Genomic DNA, 26,133 nt, shown 5'->3' with positions numbered 1-26,133 from the left:
TGTCTTTAAATAGAGGGGAGCAATGACCACAAACACAGAGATGAAGTAGGTAGACTTTTTTTTTTTTTTTTTTTAAAGCCACATAAAATCATATTGATGTCACAGGAAAAACACTGATTTGGCAGCAGGAAAGTAATTTCAACTGTTTTTTAAAATCTCCCAACTTCTCCCTAAATAGGTGCCTTTTGCCTTTAGGCCTCATGCATAGACAAAGGTATTTGAGAAATCCCATTGTCTATGCTTCTCCTCAATTTGGATAGCCGGTTATATAAACTCGTGCTTCAGCCGGTTCTGTTGTCACTGTCATTCATCCAGCTGGCTGTTGCAGAAACAAACCAGGCAGTCGAGCTTTGTGAAGCACAAGAACTTCAGGCATGCCACTGTTGGTTTTATTCTCCTCCCTGCCCGGCTTGAAAGGCAGCACATGCACGACAGCTTGAATGATAAAATCCTGCTCTGAGTCAGTCAGTACAGGGTGAGATGAGCATCACTATCAATGCACCTCATGTCTGACTTGGCACTAACGGGGCGTACAGTCATTCACCGAGCCTGGCACTTCTGGTTTTACAGAAAGTCTGATATTACTCAATGAGGAATAAGCCTTGAAGTATTAGTGCTCTTTGTTACAACGAAAAAGGGAGGTGATGGTCGGGAATCCATGATGTTAAAGGGTAGATTTTCACACCCAACCTCACACACATTAAACATATGTACACCTACAGAAATATTGGCATATTAAATCAGCAGCGCTCTCAAACAACTACAGCTCTTTTTGTACACATCTGTATTGCTAGGAAACTAATAAGCTGTGACAGAGATGTAGTATCTCTGTGTCACAGATGAGGATACAAAAACCTTTTCAAAGAGGCAATAATCCACTCCGCACTGTACAGGGGATGGACCTTTATTAATAGAGGCAGTAACCACAATGTGCGTTAGTGAGACACGTGATGGGAATGTTGTGTCACCAGCCCTCAGGCAAAATGATGAATACCTCCATCTGAAAGTGCTGCTTGCGCCTCAGAGCCTGTGTGTTACCTCGCCGTGACAGCCATCGTGTCCTCACGTGTGCTGTAAGCTCGCCGTCTACGCGGCTCTGTGCTGCGCTTTTATCCTCTGCTGTAAATCACACCAGAGAGAAATGTGGGGTTTGTGGGATTCCTGGGTGCTTTGAACGTACCTGCAGTTTTGCGGTGATGCTCTCGCACTCTGCCATGAGCTGAGGGATTATCTCTGCCTGTTTCCTCAGGTTCTCCAGCTCCTGGGAAAAGTTCAGAAACCAGCAACAACGATTCATTGTTCTTTTCCCATTGTTTTCTTAAGAAGCCAAACTTAACAAATGTTAAAGAAATAGTTCAACATTGTGAGAAATTTGCAGAGAATTACATGAGAAGATTGACAAGAACTTTACCTGAATAAAAGACAAAACTGACAAAGTGATTATCTAAAACATCAATACGTAAATACGAGTATGAATCATGTGCTTGATTCCAGCTTTCAGTTACTGACAGTTTGCGATGCTCTGACATTTTCAGGCGTTACCAAAAACGTATTGAAGTTGAATACCCAGCATTGCAGTGACCTTGGGACATTTATATTTACATTTGCAAGATTACTGTTAATTAATGTTCATAAAAATAAATAAACAAACTATGACCATAGAAGCAACAACACAAAACAGGTAAGGACAAATGGAAATGAAGGTAAAGAGAGAAAAACGCAGACTAGAATGAATAGTGATGAAACAGCCTTGACTTGAGTTTTTCTGCCTTACACTTACATGTTTGTTTTCTCCTCAATTAAACATCTTATCGCTCTGAAAATCTCATCTCTCCGCTGCTTTAAGACAAACACACCATATATAGGTTCTTATCATGTTATTGCTTCAAGCACTTCCACAACAAGTAATAATTGGCCGTGTCTTTCTGGTTACCTGTAACAGCTTTGTTCTATTGGTTCACAGCTGGCCAGCGCAGGGTCAGTGCTTAATAATTCATAGGCACGTTTTTAATTGGAGGAGTTAAGCGTGTGCATTTCTAGCAGCGGGTGAGTCACTCGGCAGATGAGCCTCTGTGGACCGTCTGCTGTATCAGTGCTCTGCAAACAATGAGACTTCCTTCTGCAGGCCCCTCGGTCAGTGCTCGAAGCGTTATGGATGATACTCAGGACTGTGGAAACGCTGCAGCCCCCCAAAGTACGTGATTTGTTGCTTATAGGCTTTCAAAATCAGCTCCAGCTCTTTGAACTACTTCCTTCCTGTTGTTGAGTAAGATATACCGCTCTCGACAGAAAGATTTACATGTTCTATTAATACTCAGATGGTAAACTAGAATATCCCAGACACACCGTTTACCTCAGGGAATCTGAAAGGGTCTTTATGCCGCACAGCCATAAATGTCAAAATTTAGTTTAGTGGATTAATTTTATGGACAACCAAAAGAAAATCTATCAATAAGATAACTGGGGATTGATTAATCCCTTCTGTCATTTATCAAGCAAAATATCAAAGGTTTGCTTGTTTTTGCTCCTGAAATGTCTGGATGTACTGTTCATCTGTTTCAGTGGGATTGTAAACTGAACATCTTTGGGTTTTGTCGTGTTCATCAGACTAAACAAACAATAAAAAGACTAGAGCTTCAACGATTATTCGATCGATCAGAAAATTAATCTGCAACTATTATTGCTTTTCAATACACTAATCGTTCAAGTCGTTGAAAATATTTGTCAGATTTACTGATGCTGAAAATAGTCATTAGATCATCGTCACCTTGGTGTATTGACTGGCTAATTGATAACAGAAAAATATAAATGATCATCATCACCATCATACACATTTAGAGAGTGTGTAAAGCTTGATTTGTTGCAGTGTTCAGGTGTGTAAACAGCTCTAAAACTGTTGAGAGAAAGCAGTTTGGCTACGTGTCACTTTTTGGGGATCAAGCTATAGAAAATATCTAAAAAGGACTTGGCCAGATATACATGATGAAATGCTCTTTTACTTTTGATATAAGAACTCTCCTATGGTAACTGAATATGTTTTGTTCATCTTTTCTTCGGTTTCACACATGGCTGATTGTGTCTCTGTGTCTTTCATGGTATTGATAGAGAGACACACTATATAAAAAGGCAGCAACATCGGTCCTGATCATTTGTCTGCAGACAGAAACAGCATTTAACCAGCAACTAGCAAAGGTCAAAGGACTGTGTGGCTACGCATGGCTCATCCTCATTAGAAATAACAGCACCATTAGGCTCCGCCGCGCTGACACTCAGCTAGTTTGGATTAGGGATGAGTGATGTAGTGAACATAAGGCGATGTCACTAATGGTATTTGTGCCAAAATTCCCTGCTACTCTGACAAAAGACAAAGTCAGTGGATGGATTTACATTATAGTCTGATTATTTTCACAGTGGAGCTCAACTGCACCAAAGCAGGAAAAATATCAAGTTAATTACTGCAGAAATAAATATAATAAGCAGCACAGTCAGAAATATAACAAGAGTTACCGCCTTGTGCTTGTATGCCTTCACCAACCAGTCAAGTTGCAGGAAATATGTTCACAATCTCCCCTTCAGTTCATGAGTTACAGCAGTGAATAATGGCGTGTATTTGCAGAACATTATGATGTCACAGTTAAGTTGACCTTTGACCGGTTGAATAAAAAATGTCATCACTTCATCATTTTATCCCATTAGATATTTATGTTAAACTGTGTCATGATTAGCGCATGAATTCACGAGTTATAGCAAAAAAACTTGTTTTGTCAGGTCACAGTGACCTTTGACCTTTGACCTTTGACCACCAAAATCTAATCATGATCACAAGAAAGGAATGGACGCAAGTACGGACAATCCAAAAACACAACGCCTCCAGCCACGGCTCTTGCCGGCACAGAGGCATAAAAAATCATGAAGGTCTGGGTCCAGCTGGGTAGGTGAAAATAACAAGAACAATCCATACAAATCCAAAGATCCCATAACAAAACCTATCATTTCCTACTGAGCTATAATCACTTCCTGAGGGGGAGGAGTGGTACCTGAGTAAGAACAAGAGGCAGAGAGTTGCTGTGGAGTGAAGGGAAACACAGAAATGTGGGGATGAGGAGAAGAAAGTAGATCTGAAGAAGTAGATCAAGGTAACACTTCCATTATTTAAAAAAGGCATTGTTTCACAAACTCTCACAGACAACTCTCTCCAGACTGCCCCTGTTGTTTCAGGACAAATGTGATGCTGAAGTCTCACCTGCTCTTTTTCCTGTAGCTCAGCCTCCAGCTCCTGCACTCGTAAAGTCAGTTGGGCGTTTTTCTGCTTCTCCTCATTGGCTTCATTACACTGAGCTTCTAGTTCTGCAATCTGAACACATGACGAAAAAGAAAGGGAGGTTCTTATATTATATTACCATTTTGTTTATCATTGTGTATTTGTGAAGTACTGGATTTACTGGATTATATAGGTGATGTCATTTTCAAAACTGACACCAGCAATTAGAAAAAACAAAAAAACAACTTGCAGCAGGTTACAAAATAAAGAATATCATTGCAACACCAGCCCAGCTGCAGTAACAGCCCACATTGATTATGAAACTAAAATGATTCTATTTATGGTGGGCTTGGAGCTGAGACTCTGGTGCAGGAAACACAGAAGCTTATCAAATGTACAGTAGTCTTCTCGCTCAAAGTGGACAAACTTGAGATTGATCACAATTTTGTAAAAGGGGTTCTCTAATCCCACTATACAGATTAAGATAACTAGCACAAAGAATCCATTCATTTTGTGACAGTTTTTTGGTGCAGTTTGTTTCCTTTTATGCAGGAGGCAACAGTGTTTCTAACCTGACACCTTTTCTGCTTGCAGGATCGATGGGTTTGTGTACATCATTTAACTTCCCTGTAGGAGTGCATGACTGTATTACCTTTTCCCTGAGCGTGTCACTCTCCTCCTTGCAGGCACTGAGTTGTTTCTTCCAGCTCTCTACATTTGCTGAAGACTCCTGCAGTGCGTCCACCAGCCTGGCATTATTTTCTCTTAAAGTCTGCAGCTCTGTTTCCCACTTCTTGGCGTTGGTGTTGCTGTCAGACAGAGAGAAACAGTAAGATCCAGAAGGAGAGTCATTAATGGATGGAAAATCTAGACAGGTTAGTGTTGAAATGCCTCAGGCTTGTGCCCACTGACATGACACATAATGCTACCAGTTCCTTCCACTCATTCATTCAATTAGATGTGATGTACATCACACTGTCGGGACATATTTAGACCATAAAAAAGAAATAAGTGGGAAAAGTCTCAAAGGTCTGATGAGCTGTTGTGCTGATATGTACATACAGTTTTTTTATCTGTTCATATTAGAGAGTTTGGTTCCGTCTTATCAATAAGGCTGGAGAGACTTTGATGTATATTTAGTATGCATCTCTGTCCCCCTCCTTATGCATGGCTGAGCTGAAGTGCGCTACTCTCCAACGTGGACAGACATGCACAGCAGCTTTCTGCAGTCCTTCACAACTGTGACACACTAACGCAAAAGAAAATGAAGGCATGAAGAAGGACGGACAAAGACGGGGAACAATGGTGGACTAAACTATGTTTCACAACCATAACCTGGACAAGTTTGATGATACATGAAATGTATGTAATGATACTGCTATGAAACAGTACGCAGTTAATAACAATGTTTTGGTTTAGGGTTTGTAATTTTCTCATCATTTCCTTAAATGTTTCGTGGAAAGAACTTTCTAATTCTAAGTACAAAGCAGAGAAAGTCATTTGAGTGTAATTAGTTGACCAGTGGAATTTCTTTAATTGAACTGGTCAATATGAAACCAAGTGAATATACTCTTGAGGTAAAAATAGCAACTATAATAACTTGCAAAGCAGGAAGGAGCACTTAAGAATGACATTTATGCAGCACAGATTGTATTCCACAGCTGATGTTGAGCTTAGAGGAAAAGCTTTACAACAACGTATTTATGTCTTCCAGAGCAGCCGGGTGTGAAGAGATAATTAAATCATATTCAGCTTTTGATCTTAAACCCAAATGTCCTCAGTGTACAACAAAACAAAGGAAGTGCTCTTGCCGTTCCATTAGTTTTGAATGGGACTGTATTTGCATACACACAAAACGGTGTCTGACCAAGTAAATATTCATTCTTCAGTCATTCGTTAGTGGAAACTATGAAAATAGACCGTCTACAATACATTCGCAATTTTCTATTCAGTTCTTCAATAAGAATCACAACTTCCTGTCAAGGAATCCTTCTTAAGAAAGTACTATTATATATTACTTCCTTTCATGGAGAAATTACTGAGAACTACAAGAAGTGTAAAATAACGTGTAATCTCCACCGCTCATGCAGATGTTCTTTCATTCTTATTTTGTCTTGAGTATTGGCAGGGAAGGTCTGCTAATTGGCCTTTTTCACTTCAGGACCTTTTATCCCATCTGGATCAAATACGTCAATTCTGGCAAAATTTACTCACTGCAGTTTTAGTTGACTCTGAAGCCCTGGGGTCATTTTAATCCCATCTGGAACTACATCTGGTGTTTCGTGCAATTACTGATTTATACACTCAGCATCTGGATTATAAAGGCCTGATAACCAAATGGCAGAGTAGAGCAGCATCACTCTTTAGATTTGATCAGGTGATTTCTGAGCGCTGGGAGGACTTGATATTATCCCAGCAGCAGGAAAATGAAGAGGGAGCCCCATTTGAGCACAGTTTGGTGCCGAGATGAGCAGAACACAAGAATAAAACAGCGAGAGTTTGCTTGACTGATGTGAGATTATAAAACATGTTAAGGATTAGCACACTTGATACTGCACCATTTGGATGACTCAGTAAAATTAATGATATGCATGGTTATGTCTATTTGTTCATATGCTCTAGTAAAAGCTATGTGTTGGGATAGATACCTGTGATGGCCCCAGGATGAAAAATGTTTTCTATGCATTTTATTTCATTCTGAACAAGCTTTGTGATTGAGTAAGTGTCTTAAAGTTAGTGCTCATAATCCCAGTGCGGTGTCGGTACATGACTCTTTGGACGGTCTCCACACTGGTTAGTTTACATTCAAATAACCAGATTCCCAAAAACCTGTGTATTTTCTGTTGCTGCTCTACAGAAAAGGCTTCTTTTTTTTTTTTGTTACACAGAATCACCAGCTGCAAACTAATTTATGTGTGTATTTTAGTTTATTTGGTCATGATGCGACAATTGCAGAAGAAAAAAAAATAAAAAATTCTTCTTGGTGAAGAAAAAGATTTATGAAAAAAAGATACTCCTTTGTTTACAGAAAAGGACACTTTTTTAAATTAGATATTGTATTAATCTGACTTGTGATGAGGAGTGGACACGAGGACGAAGGCTGATAGTTCACATGTAGTTATGTTATTGATTCAAGATAAAAGATTTAATCATGAAGGGAAGAACACGTCACATGAAAGAGGTTCCTCTGCTGCAATGAAACGTAACCTTACCTCTGTTCTACTGCACTCTTGAGGCGTTCGTTCTCGGTCTTCAGCAGAGCAGCCTCCGGACCGACGTGAGAGATTTTCTCATCATCGGTCCCGTTAATGCTGGATGCCTGGTTGGTGGAGGGCGTCTCACGTCCAGACTCCTGGCATGGGACAGTGCGAGACTTGTTATGGTTATGGGCAGGTTGTGATTGAAGCTCATCTGGAGCTTTTCGAAAGGTCTGATGGGTTCTGGGTTCTGGGTTCTGACCATGAAAGAGGGGCCGCGGGCTTCTTTCGGTGAAACACTGTCAACAACCTCAGCACGTCAGCGATGACAGCAGAGGGGTGAGGAAGAACTGTTGCCAGTATTTATCATGTCATATGGCCCAGCAGCTTTGTGTGTCTCAGAGCAGAGTCTGATTCCTGCCATCTGGAGTCAGTGCGGGCAGAGAGCAGACCTGGTGGACGCTTACTGAGCCGTGACTGTGGATCAACCTCCAATCAATGCCGTTTACTAACTGACTGAATTACTACATTGAGACTGTTTGTGTGGAAATGTTTATCGTTTTATTTGTTTCACTGGCTTCCTTATCATCTTAAATTACTGTACTGGTAAGGATGACCTTTCACCTCTCATTCATGATGATTCAGACTATGACACAAATGATTTCTGTTGTGTTAGCATGTAATATTCAACACAAGATTCATAGATCTGTGTTCATGTAAATATCTAAACTTAACTATTTGAATACCTTATTATTGCAGGAATCTGGTGTTTGAATCCTTTAGTGTGTGTGAAGCTAAACTGAAGCATTTTTATTTCTCAGTGTCTCTGCAGTGCTGCTATTTTTCCTCTCTGTAGAGGATCATGGCGACTGTAGAGGAAACAGCTGGACAGCAGAGGTGTTGTACTGAATCAGAATTTCAGACAGCAGAGAGATGTAATTTACCTGGGAGTGGTTACTCAGTGTTTCCACCTTCTCTTGAGATTTGTCCCTTGCTAGCTTGGCTGCTTCTTTTACCTCCTGGAACTTCTCAGCAAACTGAAAATATCAGGGAGATGTTAAAGAGCTGTGATGATTAGTGGCAATACAAGCTGATGTGTCATACACAGTGTGGCTCATCTTGAAAAGTTTTTTGAGATCAGAGAAATAATTGGCTCCATAGCAATAGTAAGGACTTAAGAATCAGGTATACCCTTAAATCCTTTTCTGATTGCTTCAATTCCCCACCTGGTGTTCAGTTAATAACCAACTGTGCACTGTCACATTTGGGTTTTTAGTACAAATACACAAATTGGCCGTCTCTAAGCTGTGTGACTTTATGTGATGCTGCAGAAATGTTGCCTCTCACCTTTGTCAGTTGCTGCTCCGAAGAGAAGCCCAGTCCAAACACAGTGTTGGCCCTGCTGTCTGCCCACTGGCCAAACTTCTGCGATGTTTTGGTGAACGTCATGTTGGGTGTGATGGTGCTGTTGATTATCACCTGTTAGGATAAAACAACGCATCATTCATTTCTAGCCTTATTGGAGATCATACTGGTAATCAATATAGGTGTATAGACATAGATAGACCAGCATGGTTTTAAGTTCATCTGACACAGCACGCTTCCCTCAGGCTCATGTCTGCTGCTGTGTTTTGAAAATCGAGTGTTTCATCGAGCCAAGTCATATTAGAGAAGGAGCTCCAGCAGCTGCATTCATATGATGAATAGTCCTATTGATTGAGTAAAAGACAATCCCCTATTGTAGCTGCATTCATACCAGAGTAAAGCTGTAATACACTGCCCGTGTCTAAAGACTATGCCACCACTGACAAGTGTGATTATAATTGGCAGATTTATAGTTTCTTCAACTGTTCAACTCTTCCTCTAAACACTCAGATTCATATGCGTGTTGGAGAGCCAATCTACAATACAAAGCATTTAAATCTTCGATAATGTCATACATCAAAATGCAAAAAAAAATACTTGCTCATCCTCTAAATACAAGGGGGCAGATATTTTCTACTTCAAAAGCAAAGAAATGATTCAATTCAAATAAAATAAAATTCATTAAGCAGGATGCTGGATGGCAAACAATTAAATTTTTTGCTGTGACAGTCAAATTGTCTCTCAATGGCCTGTTAATCATAGAAGCTACTGACACTGACACATAATCTAAGAACCCAAACCATCAGTTTATAACCATTTACTACACCCATGTCACCAGATTTCACACTCAAAATTGTACTATGTTACATACAACTACTACTACTACAAATAATAATAATAAAAATAAACTTTATTTATGATAGTAAATTGCATAAAGTGCATTACAGTAGTTGAGACGGGAGAAAATAAAAAATAAAGTAAGTAATAAGTATGACCTTATGCAACGCGTTCTCACATAATTCACTGGGATGGTGTAAACACAAGACATGTGAGTGTCACTCTCTTCAAGACTTTTGGAGGTGAGTGTCCAGCGTTTTGTCTGATGTGACAGCACAAAAACAGACTTTGTTATGACTCAGAGTCAAATAAAGGACAATGTAAAATTGTTAATGGCTGTTTTAAAGCTGCCAAAATACTTTCAATGCCAAATCATCCACTTTAGGGATGTGGCGTCACGTAGCAGCACAAATAAAGTTTAAGCTTCGTGGGTCATGAACAGAGAAACACCAAACAGGACACCTCACTCAAGTTATTATTGTCAAGCTGTTCATGGGAGGCCACAGGGGAGCGGGTGGTTGGGGGGAGGGATTTAAAGAACACGAGTATATACTGTATGTGTGCGCAAAAACATTTGAGCCATTTGTACCAGTCATTTTGTTCCACAATTGCAAAAGAAAGATTTGTTCGGAAGAAAATGAATAAATAAATAAAACACTGACACAGACCATGCAGTGGTGACCGCTGACCCACTAACCTCTAAGTAGTCAAATTACAATCTCCATATTTGCTACAGCGCACATTCACCTGTTGCAGCTATGCAGTAAATCAGCTGCCAAAAAACATTTGCCGCAGTCTAAAATTGTAACTAGAGCATGAGACAGTGTCAGTAGAAACCAATAGATGCCTAAAACACTATTTCAGTCTGACCAGACTGCAGTGATTTTGGTGTTTACTGCCTCACTGTAAATATACACACACTTCTAATCCTATATGAACAGCTAGATGTGCATGTCAACACAAGCTGCTTTAATTTATGACTGCGCATGTACACAAACCCAGTCTCACTACCAAGACGTGAAAAATTAGAAACAGCACACGCAAATTACCAACAATTAAGAAACAAAAGAAGACAGTTTAATCACAGTGAAGCACTTGTTTCATAGCAACATGGCTGTGAACACAGGAATCGAGAATTCAAATTGCTGACAGACTCATGTCCTTTTCAACGCCCCCACTGTCTCCCTTTCCATCTTTTCATTGGCTGAGGTGTGAAAACACTTTACACTGCATCATTACTGGACACAGACCCAAAAAGAAGAGGATGAGCTAACAGAATGCGCAGATTAGCATTTGAAATCCATACACGTGTAGCATCTGTGTCACATTCAGAACAATGCTAATGGCTCCTAAAGAGAGGAATCATTGCCTATACACAAACTAAAAGCACATTATCAGTGTCATGTAGTGTACAGATTACAGCTGCAGTCTCCAATTCAGGCTGCATTCCCACATCATCAAGGGTTTATAGGGAGGGTGGCAGTTTACCAAGGTGCTGGTAATCTAATTTTAAAATCATTCTTTCAAAAGGCTTCATCAAAACAAAGGTGACCTAATTTCCCCTGGAGAGGAACCTGGGTGAAGCCTGAACAACACTCACACGTCTCATCTGGAGCAGCTGAGTGAATATTTAACAGCGTTCATCACGATGGCTCAAAGACAAGTGTTAAGATAAGATGAAACTTTAATGATCATTGTGGAGAAACTGGGCTGTCGCAGCAGAATAAAGCAAAAGAAATAAAAGAATAAACAAAAGTAAAGAATTAGGTAAACAGATGGCAAACATACATAATCAACCATCTAAACACTCGAATATATTCAGTCATTAAGAAATATATACTTCATCAATCAAAACACATTTTTGAAAAAGTGATGCCATCAGCCGTGTTGTCAATCAGCCAATCAGGGTCTTTCTTTTCAATTTCATCTGCTTTGTTTGCTAGAAACCCGTCAGAGTCTTCTCTATGTTCAGAACTTGTGTTTGGATTTTTACTTCTTCATGTTGACAACTGGCTTGAAAGGAAAATGAGCAGCAATTATCAGTTTTACACTGCTGAAACCTCACACTACGGACCTGAGGCTCATTCATATTAAATCACTATTACTCACAGCTTGGGCTGGATGATAATTCTGTCTTATTAATGACATAATTACAAGTTAATCACAACGAGAAGCTAACACAATTGTTGTTGAAGTTTTTGTTTTACACACACAGAGCTCAATGAATGTCTTCATCAACAGAAATCTGCGACTATTTTGATGAATGAAGTTTTCAGTAAATTTTTCAAGCAAAAATAGAAAACATGCGTTGACTCCAGCCTTTTAAATAGTTATGGTTTGTAAAGTGAAACTGTAAAACAAGCCATGTGAAAAACATCACCGTGGCATTTAATAAATAGTGATTTACATTTTGTTGATCAACCAATTATGCAAGAAAGTACATTGCTTCATATAAATTTGAAAATTTTTCCATGTCTTGATTAATGTTGCTATATATTATTAAAAAAGAAAAATATTGTGTGACTGAATTCAACTACATCGCCCAGCATTATTGATCCTGTATTATGGTTGAACACATACAGAAGCTTGAATAGAAACACGACTATCAACAGATAAAACTTTTTTTTTTAAAAAAAGGATCAGACAAATAATGTGGAATCCAACTGATAATGCGGTAAATTAACATACTAGACTATCAGGTTGCCCCGATCTTTGTGGACCCTGCGAGTGTGTGCTGGCATGTACGAGTGTCCGACTCAGAGAGAGTGGGAGGGTGTGACAGGGGGAGGGAGAGCGGAGTGACGCGAGCAGCTGTGCGGGTGGTGAGCCGGGGCTGTGGATCAAGTGGCGCAGGAGGTGCAGAGTGAAGCTCGGCTGGCCAATGGCACGAGGGTCACTTCCAAACTCAGAGACAGCCAGGAGGTTACAGGAGAAATTTTCCTTGGCTGATTATGTGTCTGCAGAGTGCGCAGAATCTGCAGAGTCAGTATGTACAATGAGAGATGTAGAACATGAGAATATGGGAGGGAAAGAGCCGTGATCACTTGTCAAACACCAAATGCCAGAAGATTTTGTCAGAGCTGCACTGAGTGGTAGCTTTTTAAGATGATTCAATTTTAAATATCTTGGGGTTTTTCTTAGAGAATAAAAACCCTTGGCCAACTTGTAACTCCATTTCAAAAAGCATTTCTGTCAAGGTAAATGGGTCTATAGAGTACCTCACTGTTTTGCTGTGATCAACGTGCAGACTTCAGTGAGTTCCAGCTGAATGTACAGCAAAAAGCCTAGTCTTTGTTTTTGAGGGATATATGATCGAAATAATGATGACAACTGTGCAGCGGGGCTTGTCACGATCATGGACAGGAGGAACTGGCGGCGGTGTTCTAACTGAGACGCAGCCAAAGAAAGACGAGACGATGGTCGTCGCGCCCTCTCATCAGACCAAGCAACAAAATGTAAAATTGCGATTGCTCATCAGGCAGAGGTGTGATGTGGATATAGACTTGTTAAATATTATTTCTATACGTCTGCCAGCCGCTTAGATGACCTGATGCAGTTCTGCTCACGATATATTAAGGACTTCAAAAACATACTGTTCCCTGGTGGCAATGATGCAGAAGACTGGTTAAGTTAGTTGGAGTCAGGGGTGAACCACCACATCAAAATATTACAGCGAAGACAGTTTTCTGCATTTCCATATAAATTTACATACAAATACTGAGCTGGCCCTCATGCCTCCTATAATCATAATAGAGGCAGCCTAATATAAAAGTTAGAAAATATGCATTAATATTAGGCTCTGACCTTGCATGACATACATAACATCTCTTTTGGTGAATGTGGAACTAAGGGCTAAAAACACGCTCCTGTGAACATGCGTGGACAATGTGAACATAAACATGGTTTGTCCTGACAGGAGGTTGGATCAACCAATCAGCTTCTTTAACATGCAGGGCTCCACAACATGTTATGGGGATTTAGAGGGTGTGCACGTCCTCTGCGGTCACCCCTTTTTCTGCGTAGATCTGCAGAGATTTTTACACATATCTTCGCAGGACTATAATTTCAAGCTTGATACTGAATAGACAGTGTGTTTGACAGTGCAGTACAGCGTAGAGGAAATTCAGCTTCTAGTCTGCTAATGAACAGCAGCTTTTTCGCTGGAAGAAGTTAATAAATGCAGATGATGCTTCAGATGACATTTGTTTGTTTGTTTTTTTTTATCATTTGCCGTCCCAGTTTGTTTTTTCTGACAAAATAGTCGGTGACTTGCAAAGCTGTTTACAAAACTGGATTTCCTGATGTTGGTGCTTCACAGTAGCTCATAGCAGCTTTGGTGTGAGTGCACCATAATCCTAATAAATAATTGTTTTGGGACTTGTATCAACCCAGTGCATTCTCTCATCATGACAGCTGGGTATACAATAAAGCATCCAAACTCCAACTTAAAAGTGTTGGGGGTGGGCAAATAGTGAAAACTGAAGGGCAAAGCGTGTACATCCCCAGATCCATCCACCGTAGGAATAATTATTTTTCTTGGTGGAAATAAAACTGTATGAGACACAAGTAGAGAAACTACATGGTGTACTTGGGCTGCAGCCACAATTTTACAGGGGAACAAGGTGATGATAACAAAGGAAACTTGGCTTTAGGTTGTAATATTGGCTTATAAATTAATAGACTAGTTAAAAACTTAACATCTGGCAAACCTACCAGCCAAAAACACATAAAACAAGCTCACTTGGAGGAATTTGAAGTCTTAGTCTTGGCACAAACATCATCTTTAAGCTCACCACCACACAGTACACGAGCCAAAATATTAATCTTGGACACTGGCTATGAGAAGTAGTAAGTAATAAAGAACAAAACAGATAGTTAAAGAGGGAGTAGGATGTAAGAGAGAAGAATATGAGGCACAAAACCTTTGAAAATATTTGAAACACAAGAGGAGCTGACGGTTTTTTATGTGTGAGCTGGAAAAGTTATCACAGCAAGAAAACTCTTCACGGTGTTGTAGCTCTTGCACCATTGTTGTACGAGACGCATGATTCACAATGAGTGAGAGTCAAAAGTGCTGATATGCTCCCCTACTTGCCGTATCGCCATCAGTGAGTTGCCCGGCCATCACGAATGGACGAATATAAGCTGACGGTCTGTCGTAGTTGGTATGTACAGCAGCACAGACTATTCTTCTAGACAGACCTGTCTCCCTCGCAGCTAGTGTACAAACTAGAAACTATATTTAACATTTATTTGATATGACTCAACATTTCCTCGCTTTCGGTTACTTTGCTCATACCAACATCACTTTGACTTAAATTAGCTGGAAAAAAAAAGGGATGCGATTGAAATCAGCGGTCATATCTATTTAAAAACAGATTAAACTTCAGAGTTTTTTATTCCTCATACCTCACATATAGCTGTCGCCTGCACACATTTTATGACACATAGGCTACTGCTCTGGTACTCAAGGTTACAGGAGAGCGAAGAGACAGGAGGACAGGGAGGATGACAGGAGTGGGAGCAGAGCGAGGAATCCTGGCCTTGAGTTGAATTTATTGTCTGCATTAGGTCCAGAATAGCCAACCGGAGCCGATCCACATGCTCAAAACTCTGGCAACTGAACCTTAGAGGTATACATACTATTTCAAATGGAGGACTTACAAAAATATAGATCATTTGAAATAAATTCAATTTCAAATCTCATTTCTTTCAGAGAAAACTTAATTTTTCGAGGGAAGATGTTAAAGATAAAGCATGCCAGTTTATCTTCAGTGATCAATTGGCAGTTGTTGTCAGTGCTATAGCTCAGTAAGTGCTGCTTGATGACATAACAGATTAGAGTCTTGCTTCTCTGGTTTGTAGCTGTGGGAAGAGAGCTGTTTTGAACCTAACAGAGCTTGACTCAACAATGCTTTGCCGGAACAGACTAATGCATTTTAATTCTCTTTAAAGATGGATTATACTTAAAATTGTAGACCCTCTTAATATTTGAGCCAGACGGTCAACAGAAATACCCGTACAGACACACACTTGTTGGTCTCTCTTTAGTTGTGAGGACACCCATTGACATAATGCATTCCCTCGTCCCTTACTAACTAAAACACCATTTACTTGTCACTTAAGAGAAGCTACTCTTTAGCAACAGCAGAAGATGCTTTCTACATTGACGTATATCTATGCTGAGCTGCTGTGAGACCCATCCTTCAGCTGTTGGGTTGGTTCTGAACAGCCCTTTACCCGAACAGAGAAATGCATGGTGAAAGGACCGACCACAGGGACATATACAGATCCAAACAACTGTCACCCTGCTCCCTGTCTGAAGTGGCTCTGCAGGTAATCTGAGTGATTTAAGATTGTGCGACAGGTGATTGCCTAACAGCAGAGGGATACCACTGTCATAACGCTACGACAGGTTTTACACAGATAAGAGGCTCTGATCGCCATGGAAACATGTAATCTACTCTTTCAGTTTTTGGAGAGAGAAGGTGTGAATGTGGGATATAGGCGCATTCATATGGTGTCTATTATCAATTCATGCTCTTGTGATGACAAATGGAAATCATTTTGGAAAATCAGGTTGTTGTTTTTACTTGAGAATGGTCAAATGTTCTATAACCAAGAAATTCCTTAGTCTCCAACACATGGGTAAAAATTATTCAGAGGAAAAAAAACATGAGATCAGATTAAAACTCAGTGCAGAGGAGTTTGACTGGAAGAAGAAAAGCTGATCAAGTGGGAGCACTGTTTAAAAGCTCTATAGTTCTTGAACTGTGGTTACTGTCGGCTGTTTGCTGATGACAGTAAATTAAATATGATTTAGTTTGACTATAACCTGGCTGCTCTTGTTCATTTTCTTAGAGAGTTGGCAGCAGATGCTATGTTAGCATGGACATGAATATGTGTAGTTGTGGGCAAATTGTGATTTAATAAATCTAACATTATGCATTGTGTGTTTAATTGTTAATACATACACTTGTTCAAGTTGTTGCTCAAAATATATCAGGGTATGCTTCTGTGACAATAATTTGGGAGGGTGTGAGTGCAATAAAGTTTATTTTATAAATATTAAATCCTTTTGTTCAATTCTAGCTTTGAGAGGTTTTCCTCTGCCTCAACTGTGTCTCCTGAGAGCAGTTAAATATTTCCAATCATCTCTTTCTGATATTGCCACATTCACAGGCACAGAGTGAGCACAAGCACACACACACACATACCTTGGATCCATCCACGCTGATGATGCGGTAGCTGTTACGTGTGCTGTCGTAAAAATAGGAGACAGTGACAGCCTGCTTGCTGGCAGGAACCCAGTTCTTCTTGGTGGTTGGGTCGATTTGGAAGACATGGGCCCTGGTGGTGTAGATTGGCTGCTCCCTGGAGAGCAGAGGATGGAGGAGAGGACAATATTAGATGAGGATAATTGCAGATAAGACACACAATATGTAACTACAGATCGAGATGGTCCTCTGATGGACGAGCCACTTTCAGTGTGTATTGAGTTCTTTATACGAGGTGTGGCTGTTAAATAATGAGACTAATGCTGGTTCGACTTACAGAAGTCTAGTCTCATTATTTAATAACCACACCTCGCATTCCTCCATCACACTATGACTGCAGAGACAGTGTGATGTGTTCTCCAGAGATCCCCAGTCCTGAGAGTCTCAGTGTGGACGGGCGGCTGATAATGTAACACAAACCCTAAATCCTCATGGCAACCCAAAGCCATTAGCACATCAACACCCCCTCCCATCTCATAGGTGACAGTAACACATATCTAGGTGTTTGTGTGAGACTGTGCACTTGTATGTGTGTGTACACATCTATTGTCTAATGAAAGATTTCCCTTGAGCACCAAGCACATTCGAGACTTATCTACTCGTGATAACACAGACAAACAACAGAAGACTCACTGCCGTCTTGTTAAAAAAACACTAACTTCAAAATATCCAGTTTTCAGTAAAGAAAAATAGAGAATTGGCATCTTCCTCTCTCCCTCTTTTCAGAGAAGTAAACAAATATCTTGCAGAAGCACAGCCTGTCAGAATCAGCAGTGGTGTGCTGGGCAGTCAGATGCATGTATAGCTGGACGTAACATAACTCTGAACAGAGCCTCAATGTTAGTCCTAATCCAAAGTAAGATTGGTTGCTCTGTTTTTTTGTTTTTTTTTTTGATTATTTCCAATTATTTTTTTGATTATTTCCATTAAACCATGCGGTTGATTAGTAACGTGCAGCTGCTCAGAAAGTAGAGGTTGGCCATAATTCAGCATTATCATGCATCGTATCATGTATCGTATCATGCATCGTATCATGCATCGTATCATGCATCGTATCATGCATCGTATCATGCATGCGTATTTTGCATTATTTGTAAACAATGACACAATTTAGGGATAAAAAGAAAAGAAACAACAATATAAAACACACAGAAGAAAATAATACAGCAGAGAACAATGCAACTCAGCAGAAATGTTTTTTCTGAGTGAAAAGGTGTAGGCTGAAGCTACAGCTTACTGCGCCTACTCTTTCCACAAAGCACTAACCTATTTGATGTCAGTAAGTAATATCAGACACATTTTTTGCCCATTTGTCCATTAACTCTTTACTTTAGTAGTTAAACATAAGAGTTTTTGTTTTGTTGAAAGGTTTTATGTATTTCCTAACAGTGCATAGAACTGAACTTTTTACATATCTTTTATGTGTGATTTTGTACAAATTTGCCTTCATTGTGATCTGAATTTATATAGGTTTTTATAGTGACATCATGTTCTTAATTTCATCCATATCACAGAGGCAGATAAGAAAGAATTACTTAACGTTGCTTCTCTTTTCTGCAGCTTTTCTGTACAAACCTTAAATTTTTTTGACATGTTTTTCCAGCTGACTGCACACCATCTCTTAACTGATCAGCGTTTTAGATGTTTTTGCTTTGGCTAATACTGATTGTTTTGTGTTTGTCACTCAGGGGTGAGTGACCGTGGCGACTTCATAGGAGGAGCATTACAACTTGGTGGTGAAATCCTTCCATCACAACAGTTGTAATGAATGATATTAGCACAGCGAGGCATCTAAAAGCTTTTAACTCCAATGATAAAATAATCTTTTCAATTGAAATTCTGAAATTAAACCTGTAATAAAATGAATAAGGAGCCTCAGTCATCTTTATAGAGCAAATTACAACTGTATTGGGAAACATTAGGTTAACATGACTTCCAATCATTATGGTAATGCTAAGTAGATGAAAACTCTGAGCCTCTCTCTGAGTCATCTCAGTGACCAATTTTAGACATTATTCACATGACTCAAGTTGAGCTTTTGTCCTGCCCAGTGTCAGATCTTCTTGCTGAATCCAAATCATTTTGAAAACCTTATACAAATATGTTAGAAAGCTGCATTTCTGGGTATTTTTCCCAAATTGGAGCCAAATCCAAAATAGAATTAGCTGTCAAAACCCAACTCAACAATGACCATGATGGGGAAAAGTTCAAAATCATGTCATCATTCTATGAAAGGGCGCAGTAATCTGGATCCCAGCAATAAGCAGCTAGCTGCCTGTGTGATTCAGAGAGCATCAACATGAGGATGAAGGAGCAGGATCAGACTGCCAGTTAAACTTGAATGACTGCAGACTGAAAAAAACACAGTGGAAATGTTCCTCCTCTTTATGACATCCCTACAAACACATTGCTCTTTCTCACTGTGATTATCCTCACTCTTTGTCACTCGCACACACCGTCATATACACAAATACCATAGCCTGACTCAGATGTCGAAAAGCTGTTGTGAAATACACTCACCAAGCACCTCAGTAGGAACACCTGTACACCTGCTTATTCGTGCAACTATCCAGTCAGCCAATCATGTGGCAGCAACGCAATGAATGAAATCATGCAGACACAGATCAGGGGCCTCAGTTAATGTTCACATCCACGTCAGGTTTCACTCCTGTCAGCAAAGAACAGAAATCTGAGGCTGCAGTGGAGACAGGTTCACCAAAACTAGACAGATGATAAAGCAAAACTCGTCTCAAACTGGTGTCATGAACATGAACCCTTAAGTTCAATGTACTTCAGCGGCCTCCCCAGTCACCATATCTACGACACGTTTGGGAGATTCACAGTATGAATTTGCAGCTGACAAATCTACAGAAACGATGTGATGCAATCACTTCAACATGGACCAGAGAAGATTCAACATCAAGAGCCATGTTGCCACACTCAAGAATATTTCTAGGACATTGTTCAAGAACAGCTTGAGGTAAAAATAACCACACCTGCATGGGGTACACTCTCATTCTCAGTTCCATATAAACTGTACAGGCACTTGACGCTGAAAGAAGACCACTGCTGGAAGTGAGAAAGCAGTCACACTTAGTGCTTTACAGGGACTACACCCAGCAGGTTTAAATTATCCACTGGAAGTTTTCATTTCAAAAGGTGAGTGCAGGTGGTTGCGATACTCTTCTCTAAAGTTTTAAGAGCGAGTAACAATTAAGTGAAGTGGCTGGATGAGAGGGATCAGAGGACACCTCAAGAACTTAATGATGGATGCAGATGAAAAATACAGTCCTGGTAAAAATTATTGAAACCTCTGAAGGTTTACATAATTCTGAATATCTTCAGAATAAATTTAAAATAACCAATTTTGTATAACCAGAAAATTTCAATAAAATGTTCAAGGTTACTTTGAAAGAAAAAAAAAAAACGTGGTGCATAATATTGAAATAATACAATACAATAAAATGCACCATTATTAGCACCTTTCACTAATATTTAGTTGCAGAACCTTTGGCCATAGGGACAGCCACTAAATATTGCTTCCAGCCATTTTATAGCTTCTTGTACTTGTCTGGAGATAGTTTTTGCCACTCCTCCATTGCAGTGTTCAAGCTCTTTTAAGTTTGAAGTCCTTTTTGCAAGGGCAGATTTCCGTTCTTTCCAAAAGTTTTCAATAAGATTTGAGCCATTGACTCATTGCTGACAAGTTTAAACCATCATTTACTTTTCAAACTTTTTTTGTGCTGCTGGATGTGTGTTTACGGTTGTTGTCCTGCTGAAATACCAAAGACCTTTGTCTCAAACCCAGTTTTCTGAGAGCGGGTAACACATTTTGCTCTAAAACGCCTTGGTAATCTTTTGATTTCATCATTCCTTTAATAGATTCTGTGCCTCCAGTAAAGCAACCCCACAGCTCCTGGTTTCAGCCCTTTATCTGTTTGCTTCTCTCCTACTCTGTGCTCACATGCAGTATTTTAATACAGCCAAATTTCCCAATAAAGCTGTTCTCATTCACATTTTCCTGTTTCTGTTGTCAGACAACAAATATGAAATAGTGACTGAAACACAGCCCATTAAGACTTCATGTTAACCAGCGGTCACTTCCAAGTCATTTCCAAGCTGCTGCTAAAAATCCAGATTTTTAAAACCACGACGACATCTGACAAAAATCACCAAACACATGAGTTAAAGACAACAGCTGTGATTTAAGCTATATTTACTAGTAAGATGATTACTTAAGAGAAAATGAAAAGTGACAGAATATCTTTCTTATTTTGTCTCTCACAGCGCACAGCCTCCATCTGGGTAACAAACTGTTTGCTAATCCTCTCTGCCACTCAGCGCACAGAGTCGACGCAGAGAGGTGTGACTCTCACTGGCGGGATAGTACTGGCGACTCTCTGCTGCGGAAAGTAGCTGAGGTTTGTCCAAAAAGTCACTGGATTATCAGTAAGTGCTTTTCTGAAAAAAGTCACTAAAAAGGGAGTGTGGATCCACTGTAAACGCCCTTTGATAACAGAAAATGTTTTTGCCAAATCGTTTGGAAAGCAAAGGCCCAATGGGAAAAGTCCAACACTTGGCTGACCAATGGCATAACTTCATCACTCACTCACTGGGTGGGGGGGCAGATGTGAAGTGAATGCATCTTTCAGAGAGGGTGAAGTTTACTTGTCTCTCACTAATTGGTACAATTTGCTTCATAAACTACTTGGAAATGCTGGTGTATTGCCTCTGCCTTTTTTTGTTTAGGTTACTCTTTGTCTTCTTATCTTGTTGTTTATGTATTTGTGCATTTAATTGGATTTTCCTGGCACCTTTCGCATGTCCAGTCGCCATTGTCTCTTTTTTTCTCTGAAACTATTTCCCAAGGGTCAGAAGGCCAGAGTATGGTCACAACAGACTATGATGTAAATGATGTGTCATCCAACCACGCCTGAAGGCTAAAGTGTTTACAGCTGTCCCAAACAGCCACACTCGCAGGCAGGGTAAAAATCCTGTCGTCACAGAGAGGGTGACCCACATGTTACTAATAGGGATAATGTTCAAGAATGGAAAAAGATTTTTTAAAAATCATATTAAACAAAATGATAAAAACAAGCTTGTAAGGTATGAGGGGAGGAGGTTTCAGTGCAAGCATATGCCAGACTTTAGCACAGTGAAATTCATTGGTTCGTTTGGGAGTATAATAACTACATGTGATCTCGGCTGCTGACAGTGACTGTGTTGCACCCACAAGTCTTTTTTGGACTATGACCCTCCAGGTTTTGGACTCCCCCTCCATACTCCCTTAAAATCCAGCAGTGTCTGTCTGCAACTATTTAGCAATGCAAATTTCTGTGTCACAGCGCACCAAAACAGTGAGTATTGACCAATCTCAGAGATTCTATTGAAGTGAACGGATTTTAGCCTAAAATTTTGCCATTGAAAATGCTGATATGAACATCCCTTGATTTGCATGCCGTTTGTATGCATCATTCTGTCCTCTGATGATTAGTTAGATTTTAGGTCCTATTCTCTGTAAAGTCCCTTATATGCTTTAGGATAGATACTAGTGAAACACATGTTCATAGATCCTTTCTTTGTACTTCACATAGTTTTCCCGCTTGGTTACAAACATGCTTCCAGGAGAGAGCTTTTAACAAACTTCTCACATCAATTTTCTGTTGCAAACCTTGTGAAATCCTGATACTTTCTAGTATTATTTCTTCCTCTATTTGCTTTCTCTTCTTAGCTTGTCGTTTACTTTCATGACATGAAAGGTTTCAACAAAATGTGTGAAGTTGCCACAAGGGTGCTGAGCTGGGCACAGTGGCACAGACACGCTTTGCTTGGCACAGCAAAAAATCATTCATGCACTACAAAAACCATTACAAATATTGCATTTTTAGAGCACAGGAAAGTGCTTAGGAAAATAAGCCAAAATCCAAATCATCTGAGAGCATATTCTTCAAAAGTCACTAAAATTAAATGGCTGTTAAAGCTAGCAGAAACATGCACATCTCCTCCTGTATGGCAAAACTAAAGGTTTCATTAACAGGGTACAGATGTTATCATTGGTGCTGTAATGGTTTACAGCAATTGGCAAAAGGCACTATCAAGAGGACATCCAGTTCACTATTACTTTAATGCTCTACTATGAGGTCCCAGTGAAAATAATGTCAACTAGACAGTGTGGCAGGCAGGCAGCAAAAATTCACGAGCTAATAAAGCTTTTACTTCCACTGGGATTATGGTTCTCACAGAAATGAAAGCCTAATAAATTCACTGTCCCCTTTAAGCCTAATCTCAGTCTTCATCTGCTTTGGGAACAACAAACCCCATTATACAGATCACTGTTGTCGCTTTACATACACACAAACACACACACGCTGACCTTTGCAGTGGCAGTGTCTGGAGCCAGCTCACACTGGCAGGGGAAGAGAAGTGAAAGGCCACTGCTGAACACATGGATGCACTCACACAACTGTTGGTGCAATCCAGTGATCTGCTTTACTGAGATAAAAAAAAACATTAGGTTGATTGATTTTACTGGATTAAAAAAAAAAAAAAGACAACAACATTTGGGACTTTATGACCGCTGAATTCCTTGTCCCGCTGACTGTTGGGTGCTCTCCGTCCCCATCTGCTGCTTTAAATAATTTACAGGTGTGTGTGTGTGTGTGTGTGTGTGTGTTTCTGTGTGGGGTGAGCAGGTTTGAGTTTGAGTGTGTACTGTCTGTGCCTACATACACCTACACACCCACCTCAGGCCCATCCACACTGATGATGCAGCAATCGTGTTGTGTACCGGTAAAAGAATAAATTAAAAACGAAGGAACGCGCCGACAACCATGCACCTGCGGACTAAGTCAAACTGTTGGGAAAGCTCTGCGTCATCATGCAGCCAACTACTATGATTTCAGTTTGGAGGAAGAAAAGCGCAAGCAAAATGCTGCCATGGTAGTGTGCTAAAATACTGCACTATACTCTGAGGAATATGGAGGAGCAATTTTGTGAGTGATGCACGACAAAGCCTGCCTGCGTCTCATTCTCCTAAATCCTTTAAAATGTTATGCCCATCACAACACCTATGATTTACCACCAAGTTCGCTAAGAGAAGGATTATCCTGCTGCTTAAAGGAGACGTTTTAAGATGATGGGGGATGACACCATGTCGTGCGAGGAAGTGTGAATAACAGCAGGAAGCTTCTATCTTTGACTAAGAGTTTGGATGGTGATTTTAATGCGAGGGGTTGCAGTCACTTTGCGTTTGCATTGTGCTACACCTGTGAGAAAACAGCCTCGTCCAGATTCCTGAATCTCACTCCAGGCTCATTCCCCAAACAAACTTTGCTCGTCTGTCACAGCCATCTACCTCTGTCTGAATGAAGGAGACACATCTGAGGCCAAACACAGAAGAGCTCATCGTCAAAACTCAAACAGGCTTTGTAGCCTGTTTCACAGAAATCAGCAGTGTCACTAGCCTCAGACATGTGCACTGCAACATTCTTCACGTTCCTAGAGAGAGTGAACATAATGTTGCTTTACCAGCTCCATAAGTCACACAACACACACGAGGCAGCACATATAACTACGCTAATATGGATAAATGTGTTTAAGTGTTGAATGTGAGAGTGCAGTAGAATTTGAAAATGAAATATAGACAGGCAAACATATACGCTGTATATCTGGTTATTTTTGTTCCTTTTCCATGTTAGGTTGATTATTTTCTGCACAGTGAAACTCTAAAGAAAAATATAATAATCTTTTTTTTTTCCCCCCATTGAGGTGTCAAGTCTCCCTCTAAATGGGTCAGCAGAGAGATAGCATCAACACACAATGTCTGGGTTTTTCACCATGTTTGGAGTGTAGAATGAGCTGGGGACAAATAAGCTAGTCAACTGTATATCCAGGTATGACTGGGTGCAGACCTGCAGGCACAATGATACGAAGGAGCCTTTTACACTTTAATAGGATCTCTTCATTAGTGAGACAACATTTCTCATAAGGTCATCGGCCTTGTTTTGAAGTACGTTTTCCCCCTTTGAATCATCCAGTGACAAGAGAAATGTCACTGACCTGATGGAAACACACTCTTTACAGTCTTATTAATAAAAGACACAGCTTTGGGAGCATGAGCAGTCTTTACAGCATGCTGATGCGCATAAAGCAAGGGCACTGAACACATTACATTGCTCCACGGCTTCATATTGGGCCTCATTGTGTCAAATTCAGGACGGTCAAATACGAGATGGGCACTAAAGCATGACAATCCCCAGGCTACATTCATTACTTAAAAATAATTTCAATACAAGCAGAATATGTAGAAAACGCCATCTTTGAACCAAAGTCGTCTGAGAAATACGAGGAATTTTCATTTTGGTCTGTTCAAGGAACTTTAGTGACAAAAGCTGCATTATTCGCTCGTCAAATATCTGCAGTACAGTAGGAAAAGAACACTCCTTCCTTACTTTCTCCGCCGGTGCCGACAACAATACACTAAGTTTTCATTGGCTTTTCTGTAGGACAGAGTAACAAAAGAACATCTTCTCCCAAATCTGTCAGAGGGGGAAAATGAGACGCTCCTATGTAGGTCACAAGGTGCACAGACCTGGTGACTCTGGCGATGGGAAAATGGAAAAGTAGAAACAGTTGTGCTGTGACTACAAAGCAAAGTTCTTTTGCGAACACAAAATACCAGAATTTAATAAGTTGAATTCTCATTAGCCGGTGTAATCCTGTTCAGAAGTCAGACGAACAGAGTTGAGGTTTTCATTTTTGTCATTCTTTTACCTGCGAGGCTGCATGCTGGAGAGCAGAGCTGCCTTGTTAGTGAGAGCGGCATTTTGTCTATGTGAATGAGCAAAGTGGGCAGGACAGGAAAGCTCTTTGGGATCATCACTACAACGCCACCTGGGCTTTTATCGCAATAAACACGCTGCTCTACTAATGATGTCAGGGGGTCAAAAAAGGGACGGCAGGTTTTCCTTCAGATACTGTAGCGTGCAATAACCTGGACTCTAGGATCCCTGCTGAGTGGGATCCTCTGATACTGAAATGCTGTGCGGCATAAATTAATGAATTTATCTGCCATTGCAGCTTTACAGTGACTTAGTGTGAATGTTTTTATTGTCAGCATTATCCATCCATTAAAGTTTAAGGCATTTCTTCTTTATTAGACAGTGTCTTGCAGGGAGCAGTAAATGTTAAAAGGGAG

At 40.1% G+C, this 26,133-nt stretch overlaps 1 protein-coding gene across 1 annotated transcript in view; it reads right to left on the bottom strand.

The window, feature by feature from the left end:
- Positions 1-45: 45 nt before the first annotated feature.
- Positions 46-26,133, bottom strand: part of homer2 (homer scaffold protein 2) — a 30,722-nt gene continuing 4,634 nt past the window's right edge. The window contains exons 2-8 of the mRNA XM_023408743.2: positions 16,878-17,034; positions 8,806-8,937; positions 8,403-8,495; positions 7,474-7,613; positions 4,914-5,070; positions 4,244-4,354; positions 46-1,261 (exon numbers count right to left, since the gene is read on the bottom strand). Of these exons, the coding sequence (XP_023264511.1) occupies positions 1,127-1,261; positions 4,244-4,354; positions 4,914-5,070; positions 7,474-7,613; positions 8,403-8,495; positions 8,806-8,937; positions 16,878-17,034 (925 nt within the window). The 3' untranslated portion in view covers positions 46-1,126. The remainder of the gene's footprint in view (positions 1,262-4,243; positions 4,355-4,913; positions 5,071-7,473; positions 7,614-8,402; positions 8,496-8,805; positions 8,938-16,877; positions 17,035-26,133) is intronic.

This window comes from Seriola lalandi, unplaced genomic scaffold (assembly GCF_002814215.2).
Source record: "Seriola lalandi dorsalis isolate HSWRI2012SDOR001 ecotype SW California unplaced genomic scaffold, Sedor1 jcf7180002054372, whole genome shotgun sequence".
Taxonomy (NCBI): Eukaryota; Metazoa; Chordata; class Actinopteri; order Carangiformes; family Carangidae; genus Seriola; species Seriola lalandi.
The sequence above is the reverse complement of the archived record's forward strand: the minus strand, read 5'-3'. Positions and strand labels throughout refer to the sequence as shown.